Source organism: Procambarus clarkii, chromosome 6 (assembly GCF_040958095.1).
Source record: "Procambarus clarkii isolate CNS0578487 chromosome 6, FALCON_Pclarkii_2.0, whole genome shotgun sequence".
Classification (NCBI taxonomy): Eukaryota; Metazoa; Arthropoda; class Malacostraca; order Decapoda; family Cambaridae; genus Procambarus; species Procambarus clarkii.
Window position 1 is genome coordinate 29,604,030 of NC_091155.1, and position 18,159 is coordinate 29,622,188.

Consider the following 18,159-nt stretch of genomic DNA (forward strand, 5'->3'; position numbering starts at 1 on the left):
TTGCCTAACATGTAGCTTACTTTTTAGGTTTGTCATGATCCGCTGTGATTTGAACAGCAAGTGGGAAATTGTTGGAGTCGTTCAAAAGAAAGGACCAATGAAGACTTCTAATCACCCCGAGCAAAAGGCAAAATCGAGCATGACACAAAAACCTTCATCATTTATTCCCCAAGTTATTGATTTAGAAGAAGAAGAGAAGCAGAAGGAGCTGCAGAGGACAGACAAACCTGATGTTGTCATTCTGCCTTCAGAGGCAGATGGACCTGATGCAGGTTCTGAATCATCTTCAGAGAGAGATAGTGGGGCATGGGAAGGCAGCTTGCCTCTTATAGCAAGTGTCCATAGTGCTTCAGACTCTAACATGGCTGAGCTGATTGGATCTCCAGAAAGAATTTGTGATTCAGTAGACAAATTGCCATTATGTGAAAGCTCAGTGTCATTTAAACAACCCTCTACAACAAAATCTATTCCTGACTTGGTTCCAATTTCTACAGGCTCAGTAGAAGAATTAAATACTGATATATCTCAAGGACAGGAAATTGTGAAGTCTCAGGGTACTTTGCCAGTAAGTGGAATAAGAATTAATCTTCAGCAGCAGAGTGATCAACAGCTTTATTTTGTACCAACAGCACTAAAAACTTCAACAAAGACTACAAGTACATTACCTGCACAAGCAACCTCGTCTCCAGGCATGAGAACATTTAAGCTAAATCAGAGTAGTGGGCGAGTATTTGGAGATTCTCCCAGTGAAAATCTGTTGTCATTCTGCCATTCTTTAGCATCTCCAGTACTTTCTCCTCAAAGCTCTCAGTCAACTGTATTGGATTCTGGTTCTTCAGGAAAGCTACCTCTAATTCCAAAGAAAGGGAATTCGGGTTCCTCTACTTATTCGTTATCTGCCACAGAAAGTAATACTCCATTTAAAGATGACTCGTGCAGCAATGCACCAAAGGTAAATGATGGTCTAGTTCCAAGCAGAAGAGTTTTGTCACCAGTCGTGCCATTAGGTACAGCTGTGCGTGCAGCTATGCAGACAAAAATTGGGGATGGTATTGCTGTAAATCAAAATGTAACGGCTTCAACAACACCAAGCTCAAAAATGTTGTACATCCCAGTAAGTTCTGGGTGCTTGTCAAAAATGGTATTTGTACCAACAGTTAGTGGCGGGCCATCACCACGGATGATGTTGCTACCCACTATCCCTAGTAGTAGCGGTGGAATAGACAACAGCAAGATGAAAATGGTCCTAATGCCATCAGCTCAGGACAACAGTAAAATGATTCTTCTTCCAGCAACTACAGACACTGGAGAAGCCCTTACAGCTAATGTGCCAAGTTCAAGTGGGTCTAGTGAAAATGACTCAAAGAAGATGTTAGTCCTCCCTTCTAATGTTTTAGGTAACTTAATTGCAAGACCACCATCAAATATTGATCAGAGATCAAAGATTTTGCTTCCAAGACCAACAATTCTCAATGATACACCATCTTTTCAGTCTACTTGTACAGGTACTCTTCTTGTACCCATTAAAAGTGCTGGAACCTTACCACTTAAGTCGTTTCAAGTTGATGAAGTTACTTCAGTAGAAAAAGATGAAGATAATATTGCAGGTCCAGAACTAAGTAAAGAGAGTAGTGATCCAGATAACTCTGATGATGTTGTTGTGATAGGACCAGTAACAAACAGTCTTACCATCACTCGTGTTAGAACTGCATCTGAATCGACATTCCAACGACCAGAATTAAACTCTGGAACCACATGCACATCACAATCACTATCGATAGTGCCAGCACCTTCAGTTTCCAGCAGTGGTAAAGCAGAAACTAATGTTGTGTCTTCTGTAATAACTGTTTCAAGTACGATGCCTGGAAACACGCCACTTCAGAAAGATTCTGGTACACACAGGCTATCAAGTAATATTTTACACAAACAAACTGAAGGTAACCCTTCAAATTCCTCGGAGGATATGGTTATTGTCAAAACATCTCTGAATTCACTTCAGCTGAATGCTTTACTTCAAAGTACACACAAAGAGCTGCTTAAAACTAAAGATGATTGCTCTGTTATTAGTCCCGATAAAACTTTAGATTCAAAAGAGGTGCCAAACAAGGAAGAAGCATTATCTGTGGGTAAGCATAGTAAAGATCATTCAAAAGTGTCAGTGCCAAATGCAAGCTCTGTTGTAGCTACTGAACAAAAAACTATTGATGAAATAGAGGAAGTTGGGAGTAAACAAGTACAAATAAAAAAAGGTGGTTACCATTGGAGTGCAGTGGATCTTTCTCTCAACTTCAAAAGTGTTAAGCTGGAATGGCTGCTTGGTACCATTAGGAAAAATGTGTTAATGAATATTTATCGAATGTCACTTAAAACACATTCTCCAGTTACGTTGAGTGTAAAAAATGGCACGTCGACTTCTATGCTGTATGGTTTAGCAAGAGGAGGTTATGCTAAAAAAGAAGGAGACCCTCAACTGCCAATTCTTATTTTGGGTTCTGTTGTATCAGCTGTCATGAGTTCATCTTCTACACCTGATGCTGTTCTTTTTCAAGTTAATGCTATTAAATACTTTATTAGGGAAAATACTGGAGAACTTTCATCATACACCTATGATGTAAGTGGAGACTTTTTAGTAAAACTAGCATCCAAGAAGAGAGGACATGGTGGAGAAATGATAGGTATTGGTGAAAAGGTGCCAATACAGAAAATGAGAGAATTAAGCAACGTTGTAGATAATTCTTGTAATGAGACAAGGAAAACTGATACTGGGAATGCAGAAGAAAAATGTACTCTGCCAATAAAGTCTAAAGTGCAAGACTGCAATACATGTAGCTGCACTGCTGCTGGAGATTTTTTATGTATGGGCCATAGTGCTTCACAATTGAAGGTGAAAGATCCTACAGCATTTGAAATTGCATCCAATAGACCTCAGTCACTAAATCCTGAGCAGTCTTGCACCCTTGTGCAAGAAGCTACTGTTTCATCGGAGCATACTTTACCCCAAGAATTCCAACCAGTTAGAGAGAGTAATGTGAAGTCTTCGGCAGACGTTGTGCAACTTGAGTGTTCATCAGTGCCAAAATCTGCATGCAGTCGTCCTCCTATACCAGTGAGCCCACACCTTAAACAATGCCCACCAAAAATCTCTGCACTTGAATCATCAACTTCAACAATGAGGTCAAGCTTAGATCAAAATTCTTCACAAACATCCACTGGTACTCAATGCTCTAAAGATGATTTTATTCCCCAAAGTGAAAAAACTGAAGGTGGCCAATCCCATGAGATCAGCGGCGAAGGAAAAGTAACATCCATGCATGTTAACTCTGCACTTAACAATGAAGAAATGAATGCTAATAAATCTTACTCTTTGAAATATAATGACACTCCTGAAAAGAGCCTGTCGGATAGTCCTACAAATATTATAGGTATCAAAGAACTTGAGGTTCAGGCAACTTCGAATTGCCTTGCAGAAGGTAGTGAAGCAGCTAAGGGACAAGACATCGACAGCGAAATTGAGGATGTTGACATTATGGGTGACTGTGATACAGATGTTTCAATGTCTTTATTGCTGAGGAATCAGGTCACAGATCAGTCTATGCAAGGTATGCAACATTTAGTTCTATCCTTTTTGTGAAATGTACACTTTCGTACAAATTATTTTGAAAGTACAAATTTGAATTTGCCTTAACAAATTTATAATGTGTGCATATCAGATATATTACAGTACTTTAGAATAACATTGCATGTCATGTTTGTTTGACAGGAAAAGTAGCAAGCACTGGTCAAGCCAAGACCCCTGGAGAGGTAGCCAGATATCTTTTAAAAAGGAAGATAAAAAGGAAGTTAGGTAAGTTCATTTTAAAAATTTTATTCATTAATTTTCATTTGCCATTGTAACTTAGGTTAGAATGTCTTGCTATCTCATACAGTCTAGGTAATAATGTCTTGCTATCTCATACAGTCTTCAAGTTTTATTTAGGTCTGAAATATTCATTTTCTGAGCTATTCACATTGTGTTACCTCTGTGATGTAATATTCTATGTGCCCTCGGAACAAGGATTGTTACTGGCAGGTGGTTGACATTGTTGGCATTTGTACTAGTGACAACTCTGTAAGGTAATAAAAGTTGCTATGGGGCTAATGGAGATGAGCTCACCATTTAGGAATGATCAGCAGTAGGTACATTCCATGTGAATTCAAAGCCATCTCAGCTCTCCAATCTGTAACTGCCCTCTGCCTGTTTGGTAACCAAGTACCCACATTATAGTCCTCAGGTCCTTCAGAACTAATAGTTTTCCAAACTTTTTAAGGGATAAGTTAGGAACATGAGATTGAAGCTAAGTAAACTTGTTCATCAATTGACCTAAAAATTTGTGTATTCAAGCTTCTGAAATTATATGATGTATTTCAGACACTGCCTTTTCAAGTTTTGAGCGACCCTGCCCACGTTCCAAGAAACGATTGCTGAACTCTATGGTAAGGCTGCGCTTTAATATTGGTGGGCTATAGGGGAAACGGTAACATGGGCATGATGTAGTGGGGTCCCAGTTAATTGAAACTGATTTATCCAAAAGTTCAGATAAAACAGAGGAAAATTAATTGAGAAATTTTCTAAATATCCCCCCCAAAATTTATTTGTTGGGAATCTTTCCTTGGGAAGCCCCTTGTGGCTCCCTGAAGCTACAATAGCTGGTATAGTGCCAACTATATCAGAATAAGTGCCATCAGTCATGGGGTTCTGTTTGGTCTATCAGGTACCCTGAGCCAGAACTCTCTCCCCTCAGAGAGGCACAGAGAGCACTGGCACTTATGATATAATTTCTGAGACTTTGTTTTTGGGGCCCTCTTGCATTTGGTTGTTGGGTCTGGGAGCTTCATGCTCTTTTCTAGAGGCTCAGTTTCTGCTTTTTTGGCCCTGTTGGGCACTTTGTTTGTAACTGACTCCTTTTCTGGCGAAGAATGAATTGGTTGGCGTCCCGGAAGAGTCCTTTTGTTATCGTTGCATCATGTGCTGTCTGTTGGTGGCTGTCTGCCTCTATCTTCATGCCACTAATTTTGCTTTGGTGGATGATTTGTGGGTTGATCCCATTTCATTGGTTTCCTGTTCTAAGGTTTGTGTTTCTCAGGCTGTTCGCAGTGTTAAGTCTAGCTCACCTGTGGTCTACCCACGTGCTTATGATTGGAAGTATGGTCCCCAGTAGGCCTATGGGACTCCAGTGCTGCTTCGACATAGTAGATGGTACCATCTCAGTGTAGAGCTTAAGGGAGGAACTGGGGCTTGCCCAGAAATTGTTGTTTCTGGCTATAGTTATCTACTGCAGTTGTATTTCATGGTTCTAAAATCACACAATACCTTCAAATGAATCCCAAAATTGATGAAGGGAGCCCATCAACAGGTCTTGAACAAAGGTGGTAGGTGCAACAAAAGTAGTGGTAGAACTCTGAAATCAAACCACAAAAGTAATGACAAACAATTTCAGAAAAGATATATCTGGGTTCTTGGCCTTATCAACCAACATCAGGAACCTTTGTTCAATACCTGTATCCTGGTACTGGACTCCCATTATTTCTTTGAGGTTTCACTGCAGGGTATTGTGTGGGTTTCTATTCTACTTGTTTTCTTTAATGAAACCATGGGCTACACTGGCATTCTTTGTCTGTGGGTACAGATATTGGCTAGCACATGCAGAGTTCATACTTTTTGCAACTGGGTTTCCTCCTTGGGTTGGCGAGTGTTTCAAGGCTTACCTATGTTCTGAGGAAATAGGCTACTAACTACCTACTTCTTAGCCATGGCTTATTTAGACATCAGTATCAATGAATTTTGGAGATCGAACCAAACCTTTGCAGCGAGATATTTCTCAGTCCTCTTATGGCCTCGCAGTATTACTTTCCTCTGGGTCAATCCTCTACCGTCAGACTTTGGAGTCTGGAGGAAAGAAGCCTCAGGAAATCCTTGTGTGTTCAGAAGAACTCCAGGTTGCAATCCTTATACCATGTCATGGCGTATTCGCTAAAAGTGTGCGCGTGGGAACACCCACTGCATAAGTTTGAATCCTCATCACTGCTCCTATGGATTTTCTCATTGATGCAGTCACGTTAGTGTGATTACTCTCTAAGTCTGGAGACTTTGTTGCATTTCATCTTTGACTTCATGGTCCCCCACTCTCCAGCTGTCTTTACTTATATTCTTTGCAGTTCATAGGGAGTTTGCTGTAGAAATATCCAAGTGGCTTAAGATCAAAAATAGAAAATTAAGCATGGTGATATGTTCATTGGATATTGTTATTTCTTCCCTTTTCTCTTCCTTCCCAAGTGAATATTTATTTTCAGAAATAAAAGTGGGGAGCCGGTCGGCCGAGCGGACAGCACGCTGGACTTGTGATTTTTCACGTGTTTTGACATCAAGCTTCAGAACTGAAGGGTGGATTGCCAGCGTGAGGGGTTTGGGGATCCCCCATCCCCGTCCCGGGGAGGGAGGAGCTGGGTAGACAGCGGCGCGACGACGTGTGACGTCATGATCGTTTGCTTGTTTCTTTTAGGGGAGTTCTATCCACTTGTTTGGCTTTTGGTAGCAATATTTTCACCAGAATAGTTGTTTGTTTTGGAATGCATACCTTTCTGGGTGCCTGACCCGGTTGATGGTAGACATAGAATGCTTCCAACCACACAGAGGTTTCTATAGACCATTGCTCCCCTTGCTGCTTCTGAGGGGACCAGGTTCTGGCTCGTGGTCCCCAGTAGGCCCATAGAATTCCATATACATGACTGATGCCAAAGTCTGACATTAGCATATCAGCCTAGTAAGCTCTGGGAAGCCTCCGGGTCTCACCCAGAAAATGGCGTTTCATTACATTCAACACTCCCCCCCCCCCCCCATATAAATGCAATCAACCCAACCATCTCTTTTCTGTAAAACCTCTGGGGCTATTATCATAGAAACTAAGTAGATTTGTTACACAGGATCTTCCTGAACAATAACCGTACTGTCTGCTATTGTATTATTTTTTCCAGTTGTTTTACTCATTTGCTTTAATTATTTGTGCAATATTTTGACTGCTGCAGAGTCATGCCCAGAAGTGAGCATTTCACTGCACTATTCTTTATGTCTAATACTGTATTAACCCACTTTTGAAATTACTCAGACAAGGGTTGCTATGTCTTCAAGCACCCTTGAAGACGAGTTACCTGAAACGTTGACTTATGAAGTTGAGCAAACAAAAAATGTTGAAGCATCATCTTGTGATCCATCTTCCCGGCTACCATCACACCTTGCGCATTTACGGCAGTCTTCCTCTGAAGAAATAAGTATTGTACAAGATGACGAACCTAAGCCCGGACCTTCCTCCATTAAGACACCAATGAAGATGCAGCCTAATTTATTACAAGGAAAGTCAAAATTAGGAAAAAAAGTTGTTCGATTAAAAAAACGGGTAAGACCACTTAGCAGTACTGTAGAGTAGAAACATTGCACAAAGAAATCACATTAACATAATGCACCAATACGAAAACCAGTAGGTGCCATGTGGAGGATTCACAATGATCTAGGCACTCCCAAGCAAACCCTTTAGACCACTACACAACAACATAGTCGACTGATTCTATTAGGGTTCCTTTAGGCTTCAGTGTGTAAGCCTCAGGAACCCTAGAGGATTCAGTTGAATCCTAGGTTGCATTGCTGTTGACTATGTCGTAATGTAGTGGTGTAAGGCATTTGCTTGGGAGTGCCTAGATCATTGGTTTAAATCCTCTTCATGGCTCCTGGTTTTCTTGTAGAAACTTTGAAATATTGTATTATATTTTTCTTTATTTAAACTACAGTTCTTTAGTGCTGAAATAAAATAAAATTTGTTATATGTTTACTAGTGTTTTACAGAAATATTTGCTGTTTTAGGAAGTGAAGTATGTTGATGTGGAGGGTAACAATGAACAACGCTGCGCTTTGGTTCACAATGAGCTAGAAAGAATGCGAAGACGAGTGATACGCCATCTATTTATTAATCTCCAACACTGCATTGCATCTTTACCATGCAGTCCTTTAGTGGGTGAAACAGTTTCCCAACCCAAAATTGCCATCTTAAATGCAGTAAGTTATCAACAAAATGTTTCAAACATTACAGCTGGCATATAATTAGATTCACAAAAAGTGACACGCATGGCTGTGTATGGATGTTAGGAGCTGATTCTGCACGAGTAGGAATATTAAAGATTTTTGAACAGAAGAAATTAAGAAATTGAGATCCATGTATGATGTGGAGAATAAAATTGTGAAAATAGAATGGAATGATGTAGCTTGCAAAACTGTAATTTATAAGATTGAGATAAGAGTAGGCCCATTGAGATGGTTAAGTTGTATTAAATGAATGGATGAAGATAATGGTCTACTATGTGGATTCAAGTGAAGTTGAGGGAGGAGGAGGAGGGGAAAGTTCAAGCATGAACAAGTGTGAGGATTTTGGGATTGAATGTGAATTGCACACAAAAATGAGCAGGTGTGAGGGGTGGAGGAAGTGTGGGTTCAATGAGAGCGGCACAAAAAGTGCTGGGCAACAAGTTAAGTTAGAATAAATTTCTGAGTAAAGGTGAAAATTTGATACAATTTTAAACAGCAGCTGAAAAGAATTACTGTACTTGTAACCTAATAGTGTGATAGTGCTAAGCTTATATAATGTTGTGTGGTTTGGAAACTATGGTGAATGTGTGGGTGTGTTTTTGTATCTTTGATTTGATCTTTTCCAAATTTCTCGTTTGCTCCTGGGTAATTCCTCCCAACACTGGCGAAGAGAGAGAGAGAATGAGATAGAGAAGAGAGAGAGGAAGAGAGACGTCGTCGTCTCGTCGTTTGCCTGGTGGGGGTCTGCCTGGTGTGGCTATAGGACCACTTAAAATATTTTGGTGGCCCTCCACCAGGCCCCGAGATTGCACATGTTGCAGGGGTGTCAGTGTTTTGATCTTTCCCTTGTTAATTGGCTTTAACCGTTTAGCGACACTTTGCCCAGGCTTCCCGTAGCAGTCTGCCCTGGAAAATCCTGTTGGGGCTCGGTGGACCTATGGATGCGTCTTTCAAGTTCCATCTCGCCTTGTGCGAGTTTGGAACTCGCCTTGAGCGAGTTTGGAACTCGCCTTGAGCGAGTTTGGAACTCGCCTTGAGCGAGTTTGGAACTCGCCTTGAGCGAGTTTGGAACTCGCCTTGAGCGAGTTTGGAACTCGCCTTGAGCGAGTTTGGGATGTTGGCCTTGTGCAGCTGCCCATGTAGGTTCCCACCCTTTCGGCATTTTTGGTAGCTGAAGACTTGCTCGTCCAGGGACATTTGGTTTCGGTCTTGCACTTCTTTTCCCTTCTCGAGAGGTCCTAGGACTGGCTTGAGGAGGATGTGGGGGGCGTTGGGTGCCGGGCCTTCGTCTGCGGCGCTGGCCTCGGCAGCTAGGGCGTGTCTAGTGTGATGCTGCACTGTTGAAGTTGTTTGTGCCAATTCTCAAGGAGGCTGTGTCTGTTCTTTGCTTCTTGCCTCATGTGCCAGCAGACTGTGCTTGCTCTCTCTTTGGAATCCTATTGGGCCCTGGCTCTTAGGTTTTCGTTGCTTTTTTGTCCGTTGCTGATATGCGGAGACTACTGTCATGCAGTTTCTGCATTCAGCTTCATCTAGTTGTTGTCCTATGTTGAATTTGTTGGTTCTCCAGGGTGGCTGTTCTCGGCCTTCTCGGAAGGGTCGTGCCAGGGCTCTGGGTTCCACAGGTCGGAGTGGGCCATTGGTGCCAGTTTCTGAGCTAGCACTTCCTTTGAAGCCGGCATCGTCTGGTCAGTGCAACGATCACTCTGCTCATCAGCCGGGTTCTCGTAAGGGGCATCAGCCCTTTCGCTGGTTGTTGACGGGGCAATTGGGGGGAGCCTCGCTCTGTTTGCGTACACCTGGTCCCACAATTCGTTAGCATTTAGTGTCGTATCCTCAAGCCTGTGGTGGTGTTTGTCGGCTCCTTCTTCAGGGGGTTCGAGGCTGGCGAGGCAGGCTTCTTTCCCTGTGCTCCGTTGGGTCATCTCGGAGTGGGTGCACTTGGACGTGGTCAAAACGACCCCATCCCACAGGTGGGTTTCCAATGCTGAAACGGGACTGTGCGGATCTGAGGTTCATTCTGGACTTGTCATGTTTGAACCCCCTGGATTCCTTGCCCCTCCTTTCGGATGACCACTCTGTCTCAGGTCCGGCTAATGTTCGAGCCGCATGCCTGGATGGTGTCCCAGGACCTCAGGGACACATATTGGCACGTTCCCATTAATCCAGGGTTCAGGGACTGGTTAGGTGTCATGGTGGAGCTTACGGCTTTCATTGCTTTCTTTTTGGCTTGAATCTGGCAACTCGTGTATTCACGCATCTTACTTAGGTCGTGGCGACCAGTTTGCATCTGCTAGGGGTTTGGGTTTTGGCCTACCTCACCACTTCTATGGTGATCAGGTGGCTTCCTTGAGGGTGTCCCACCTGCGGGTTTCGTCTCAGCGGGCAGTATGAAGTTTCCTGGCGGTCCTTCTGTTTCCTTTTGACTCTTCGTCATTGTACTTTGCTTGCGGTTTGGGTGGTGGTGTCCTTTCTTTCGTGGTTGTTCCAGGACCGTCATCTTATGCCCAATACTGTCGCCTCATATCATGCAGCGCTGGTAAAGTCACTGCAGCCTGCTTTCGGTATAGATGTCACTTCTGCGCTGTATCGCTAGCTGTCTCGTGCGTTGTTTCACCTCCGGCCTGCTCTTGCGCCGCCTGAGCCGTCTTTGGACATGGTGCTCTCCTACCTCTCTTCTTCTCGGTTTGTTGTGGCCCCTTCGATTCAGGATTGTTTTTCTAAAGCTCTTTTTCCTGTTGGCATTGGCCTCTGGGGGTCGGGTTGCAGAGCTTCGTGATCTTCTCCGGCACAGGGGTTTCTGCTCTTTTGGTCATGGTGATAGGTTTATTCGTTTGCTGCCGTCTCCTTCTTTTCTGGCGAAGATTGAGACTGCTGCTTTTCGGAGGGGTCCTTGGGTTGTTGATGCTTGGTTGGTCAGGCCGAGGGTGCATCATGTGTTGTGTCCGGTTGCGGCACTTCGTTGTTATTTGCGCACCACGGCTTCTGTGTCTGAGGACGCACTTTGGGTTGATCTGGTTTCCCTTCTTCCTTGTTCCAGGGTTTGGGTCTCCCAGGTCGTCTGCAGGGTTATTTGGTCTCGCCAGCCTACAGTCTATCCCCATGCCCACGACGTTCGTAAGTTTGCTGCTCTTGCTGCCGCCTATGGTAACATGTCCTGGGCTGACTTTCGGGTGCAGGGTTTTTGGCCGTTGAACAGTGTCCTGTATGCGCCCTACCTGGTCAATGTTCCTGGGCCTTGTCGGGCCTGTGTCACTTTGGGTTGGCGGTTGCAGCCAGATGTCTCGACTTCGCATTGAGGGGCGAGTGCCGACCACCTCCCGGGTAAGTCTCTTGTTTTCGTCATTTGGTAAGTAGCTCCGGGGAGTCGAAGGGGCTCCCCCCAGAAAACCAGCATTGAATGAGTTCTGTCCACTTGTTTGACTTTCAGTAGTAGTTTCAATCAGAATATGGATTTGTTTTGGGATGCTTATCTTTCTGAGTGCCTGACCTGGTTGATGGCAGACATAGAATGCTCCAAATCACATGTGCAATTCTATAGGCCATTGCTCCTCGTGCCTCTCTGAGGGAGGCCAGGTTCTGACTCATGGTCCCCGGTAGGCCTAAGAACTCCATTCACACTGACTGATACCAAAGTCTAATATATCCATATCAGCCTGGATAGCTACGGGGAGGCTCCGGGTCTAACCTAGAAAATGGCATTTCATTACATTCAACGCTGTTTTTTTTTAATAATATATCTTGAGCTGCAACCCATCCTCCTGTTTAGATAGTACCTATTATGACGATCGTCAATACCCATAATTTGTACTTAGATAGTAGTATACTGACTTGTAAAAAATTCTTTAAAAATAAATGAAGCTAAAACACAAATATTCCTAGGTCTAGTATAGCACACACGTGTACTATGTTAGGCCTCAGATATTGTGTATTAAGCCTAGGGAGGTTAGGATAGGTTAGTTTAATTTGTTAAAGCATCACAAGTAAAAAAAAATTGCTTTCCGATCTGTCCAACTCAGTAACTCCGATTTCTACTTTCTAATTTCATTGTACGTGTGGTATATACTATATACTATGGCCCTCATTGTTACTCTTAAGTACTACCAAAACAGGAGGATAGGTTGTAGACTGATATTTGGGTGCTGGGGTTTTGGCAGTCGAACAGGGTCTTGGCGGCCAGGTATCTTGTGAACGTTGCTGGTCCTCAGCAGCCTTATGTGGCCTTGGGTCATTTTTTACAGCTGTTGTCCTTTCTTCGTCTTGATACCTGTGGTGTTTCCTTCTCCCTGGTGAGTGCCCTTTCTTCCTTCTCCATGGGTAGATAGCTTCAGAGAGCCTCAAGGGGCTTCCTCCAGAAAACCAGCATTGAAATTAAATGAAATGCCAATTCCTGGGTGAGGCCTTGTGGCTCTCCGACACCCTCCCTTGCCCAGGGTGTCGGGGTGGTTTCCATTATCATAAGAACTGGTGGTGGAGCAGCCAGCTGACCTGGTCTGCCTCCCTCCTACCCCAGGTGGGGGGGGTGGGGTGAGGTGTGGCAAACAAGATGGCACTAGTTTCATAAATTTGTTATTGTTTACTTTGTTAGGGGGGAGTTCTTTAAGCTTTTTTGAGGCTGTGGTATGGTTTTTAACCAAGAAGTGGTCTATTTTGTTTCACTGACTTTCTGGGTACCTTCCCTTGGTGCTGACAGACATGAATAAATTTCATAAAAGCTTTCATAGTGCCACTGCTCCCTGCACCTCTGAGGGGGGCCAGGTTTTGGTAGAACTAATAGGCACCCCGTGACTGATGGCACCTAGTAGTTTGGACCTCATATCAGTGTACACTAGTAGATTCAGGGAGACTTCGGAGCTGACCAAGAAATTGCCATTTCATTACATTCAACACTGAATATTTTTACCTGAAAGCAATGGTCATGAATAGTGTTGTTGTGGAAAGGAAGCCTTTAGTTTGTGTTCCATGGACAAGTTTTGAGTTTTCAATAGTTATAACATGATATTTATTCAGTATGATTTATGCTTAATTCAAATAAAAATTAATGTGTATCTAATACCTATAAACAAATTTTTTCAGGCATCAAAAGTTTGTGAAAATCTCAGAACAGAAGAAATTAAACTCTGGGCTGAGGAGGAGAGGATAAGAAAAGACAGAAGCTCATTAATAAAGAAGTTGGCAACTGTTATATCTGGTAAGACTACATTTTGGTTCTATCTCTCTTGTATTGTTAATTATTTATCATTTCCAAAGAATTTTTTCTACAGATTTGCTGAAGTTCATTTCCCATACAAGAGATTTTTCTGGGGAGCCCCTTGGGGCTCTGAGCCTACTATATCTGATATAGTGCCAGGCTACAAGGTGCCATTTGTCCCAGAGTTCTATTTGGCCTACTGAGTACCATGAGCTAGAACCTGGCCCTATCAGAGGGGTGCAGCCTTAGCTGGCTGCTGCATCGCCAGCTTCCTCTTAGGCTTTACGGATTTCGGTTCCCTGGAGCCTTCCTCTGCTCTCTGCTCGATGTCTTCACAAATGCCTCAACTCTGAGTTGGAGCTTTGTGACCAGTGCTCACCAAGCTGGCCAGTACAGTTCAGGAGTTTATGGCCATGTGGCATGCGCTGTGGAGGATTCAGATTTCCCCAGAGCTCTGTGCTCCAGCTCCATTCAAGAAGCTTTTCCCCCATAGTTCATTTTCTCAACTGGGTAGGTTCTTTTCAGTCCCTGTCTCTTTGAAACTGGGTGCTTCAAGTAGCTCAGGGATTGGCTCATTGCTGTTGACATTCTGGGAGTGTTCAGGACTTTTGCAGACTGTTTGTCACGGTTCTGTCCTGTTTCCAGGGAATGGACTGTTGATACTGCCTCCTTTCTTTGGCTTTATGATATGTACAAGCGCCTGGATGTGGACATCTTTGCATCACTGTAGAATTGGCGACTTTGTACTTTGCTTTCTTTCCCGGTTGCTAGGCCCTCGCTGTGGATGCCTTTGGCTGGACTGGTCGAGGTAGAGATTTCTGTACCTCTTTCCCATGGTCTGGCTGTTGTGCCGAGTCCTGGCCAGGTTGGAGTCTTACCATTGGAGAGTGATTCTTCTGGTTCCTTGGTGACTGGCTCAGTCTTAATTTCAGGTGCTGCTTGCTCAATGTCCGAATCTGGGCATTTTTCCGCACCTCAGTCTCTATCAGAAGGCGAGTTAGACTCGGAGGCTCCCCGGCATCCCTCCCTCCCTCCAGTCGACAGTTTTTCGCGTTTTTGACATCCAGCCTCAGAACTGATGGTGGATAGCCGGCGTGGTAGGTCTGGGGCTCCCCCTTCCCCCTCCCGGGGAGGGGGGAGCTGCGCAGACAGCGGTGCGGCGACGTGTGACGTCATGATCGTTTGCTCGTTTCTTTTAGGGAAGTTCTATCCACCTGTTCGGCTTGTGGTAGCAATTTTCACCAGAATAGGAGTTTGTTTTGGGATGCTTACTTCTCTAGGTGCCTGACCCAGTCAATGGCAGACATAGAATGCTTCCAACCACACGGGGGTTTCTATAGACCATTGCTCCCCATGTCTCTCTTAGGAGGCCAGGTTCTGGCTCGTGGTCTCCGGTAGGCCCATAGAACTCCATACACATGACTGATGCCAAAGTCTGACCGCATATCAGCCTGGATAAGCTCCGGGGAGCTTCTGGGTCTCACCCAGAAAATGGCATTTCATTACATTCAACGCTGTTTTTTTCCTTCTCTGTGGGTAGATAGTTTCAGGTAGCCACAAGGGTCTCCACCCAGAAAATGTGTTAAATGTAACAAAAGTCCATTTCTGGGTGAGACCCAGTGGCTCCCTGACACCTGCACTACCCCAGGGTGTTGGGGGTGTTAACATCATCATAGAACTGGAGGTGGAGCAGCTGGCTGACCTGGGCTGGATCCCTCTCCCCCCCAAACGGGTGGGATGTGGAGGTGGGGTGAATGAGCTAGAGCTAGTTTCATAAAATTTCTACCGTTTGTTTACATTGTTTGGGGAATTCTTTTTGTGGTTTTGGAGGCTACGGTCTTGCTTCTGACCAGGCAGAAGTCTGCTTTATTTCACTGCACCATATTCTGCGTGCCTTTCCAGGTGATGGCAGATTTAAATGAATTTGAATTTAATCTTACAGTATAGCCATCGCCCCCTGCAACTCTGAGGGGACGAGGTTCTCGCCTGTGGTCTCCTGTAGTCAAAAATAGAACTCCATGACTGATGGCAGCTAGTAGTTTACACTATATCAGATATAGTAGCTTCAGGGAATCCACTAGGGCTCACACAGAAATGGCTGTTTCATTACATTTAGTGCAGATTTTTTGTTTAGTTATACTCTTACTGCAGTACTAGTTACATGAAACATTCAAACAGTGTATTGTCTTTTATCCTAATTCGTCAATAAAATAAAGAATTCTTCAATTTTAATGATTCACTTGAACCTGATTGTTGGGAATTGAAAAAATAAATGGCTTGCAGTTGTTTTCTAGTTTTTATTTTGTGTGCATAATTTGTTACTTTTTTATTCTTTTCAGACACACCTGAAGAAGTGAGGCTGAGATGGAGACAGTGGGTTCACAACCACATGCAAAATCCCACAGCAAAGCAAGTGAGTACTGTTTAAAGATACCTGTGCCTGTACTATATTCTTGGCTAGAATAACTTGTTTCCAGTCTAGTTTACCTCAGCTGCTTCCTTTGCCAGACTCAAAATTTGCTCTTGGACACTGCTTATCTATCAGGCTCTAGTTGACCTTCAGCCCACTGTGGCAAGTAACTTTGCAAATAGTCATGTCACAAAGACAGTGGTGTTACAGTAAAATGAAGAGCAGTGGCTTAGGGCAGATGGAATGCCATGAATATATAAGCAAAAAAAAAAAAGTAAAAACAAATTAAAATAAAACTGCTATGTGGACTTCTTCACTGTGTGGTAAATGCAGGATAAAGTACAGGAAATGGAAAAATTTAAATACTTCAATATGAAAAAATTCACTTTTAACAAACTGAATAAAAATAGTTCCTCTAAGACTTGACTTAGTGTGCAAAATATAAAAAACAATCAAACAGACAAATTAACGCTATGGTAGAGAACAAGAAATAAATGTGCTGAAAATACCGAGTACAAAATCGTATAAATCTACCACCACACAGGGTAATGTGAGAGCAGGTTCAACTGTTATGAGCACTAGGAGTATTCTGACTCGCTGTGGCAGGCTGGCTCCTATATATACAGGAGTTTGGCCGTGTAGGTGGTGTTGGTGAAGCGATAATTGTGAGCAGGCAGGTAGAAACGAGCAATCTCCTTGTTAACCAGCCAGTGGGGTGACTTCCAGAATGCCAGGTGCATCGGGGTCACGGGTACAGAGGTAGGTAGAGTGGTACTGGCTAGGCTAGACATGGCTCTTGAGAACATGTTGTTGTTGTTGAACAGGCAATGAAGGGATAGGCTCAATCTCCTTGCCTAGGGAGATTCTTGTGACAGTGGAAAAAGGTTATCTCATGCCACAACAGGAGTGAATTAGCTGGCAGCTCATTCCCACCCTGTAGAGTAGTGACCGAATAAGTAATGTTGACTGGTTGTTTCTTTCTACTTTTTTCTGCACTTGGACGCCCATACTTTAGTGTTCACTTTATGCTGTGGTTTGTATCCACATCCCATCCACTGCATGTGATAGGTCTTGGTTATTGTATTCCAAGTGTGCACCAGTTAAGACTGGGATGCCAACATAGGGTGCTGTATCTCATTGAGATACAGCACGCAATTTCTGGGGAGTCCGTTGTGGCTCCCTGAAGCTATCTTACTGACATGGCTCCTAACAAGTTAGTTTCATTGAATTCCTTGCTGTGTGTGAATTGTTCTCAGAGTTCTTTGAAAGTTTTGAGTGCTCCATTTTCTGTGAACCCTCCAGTTATCTGTAAAACTGCACCGACTTTCAAGAGACTACTTCTGATGAGGTGGAGGATTGTTACCTGCTCCCTATGCTTCTGTGAGGGGGCCAGGTTCTGGCTCTAGTTCCCAGTAGGCCAAACAGAATTTTTGTGACTGATGTTACTCTTTAGTATGTAGCACTCTCAGCAAGGCAACGCCAGGAAGCCACTGGTTGGCTTCCCCCAGAAAACTAAATGATTTTTATTGTTTCTTCTGAAACCTTGATATAATTGTTAATTCATGAATATGACTCTGGGCCTTAGCACACATTTTTGACTCTGTTTAGTCTTTAATTCAGCATTGTGGAAAGTTTCATTGTGTTTCATCAAAACATTAATCAGTATTTAAAGACTCATTCAAGACCTTGTGATACCTCATTTAAATTTATTTAATGCATACATTGTATATCAGTATATCAGTCAAGCATTGAGGATGAAGGTAAAACTAATTTTGCTGATACATTATTCATTTATTATGAAATCTTTTACAAAGATTTTTCCTTCCACAGGCATTTGAGAAGCAGTGGAAACCTTTAGAGCTCGAGAAAGAGATAATTAGTATATCATCTGGAGTAAGTCTTAAATAAATTATTTATATATTTTTATCAATGAGTGTTTTAAGGCCTTTGTTTTTAACAAGAGGTAGTGAGTTCTTACAAAGTCTTTCTTGATATTAAAGTTACTTATCAAACCCAGAAATTGGCATTTCATTACATTCAGTGCTTGTTTGTTTTTACAAATGATGAAAAGTACAATGACAAGCATCTGCTTATCTTCATTTTTGTGAGACAGTGTTGCCTGATTGATGAAGCATTTCTCTAGCTATTAACGTTAACAAAAATAAATAGCGTTTCATTCATTTTGTTTCCGGCGTGCAGAATGGCCCCTAGAGTGAGTAGAGTATGACAGCTTGCTGAAATCAACACTAGAAAAAGCCCTCAATCTTTCCCTCAGCGACTCACAGTGGAAACAGGCCTCCCTTCCTGTCAGACTTGGGGGGCCTTAGTGTGCGCACAGCAACACAAATTGATGTACCAGCGTTCCTGTCCTCTTCAGTGGGGTCTGACAACTTGGTGAAGGAAATCCTACCTGAGCACCTAGTTCAACAGGCAGGGGTACATGATCCCAGC

General features: G+C 43.3%; 1 protein-coding gene across 1 annotated transcript in view; it reads left to right on the forward strand.

Moving 5' to 3' along the window:
• LOC123753825 (uncharacterized) overlaps positions 1–18,159 on the forward strand; it is a 70,277-nt gene that overhangs the window by 38,386 nt on the left and 13,732 nt on the right. The window contains exons 10-17 of the mRNA XM_045735779.2: positions 28–3,599; positions 3,761–3,844; positions 4,409–4,473; positions 7,143–7,430; positions 7,892–8,083; positions 13,184–13,298; positions 15,638–15,711; positions 17,539–17,601. Coding sequence (XP_045591735.2) covers positions 28–3,599; positions 3,761–3,844; positions 4,409–4,473; positions 7,143–7,430; positions 7,892–8,083; positions 13,184–13,298; positions 15,638–15,711; positions 17,539–17,601 — 4,453 coding nt within the window. The remainder of the gene's footprint in view (positions 1–27; positions 3,600–3,760; positions 3,845–4,408; positions 4,474–7,142; positions 7,431–7,891; positions 8,084–13,183; positions 13,299–15,637; positions 15,712–17,538; positions 17,602–18,159) is intronic.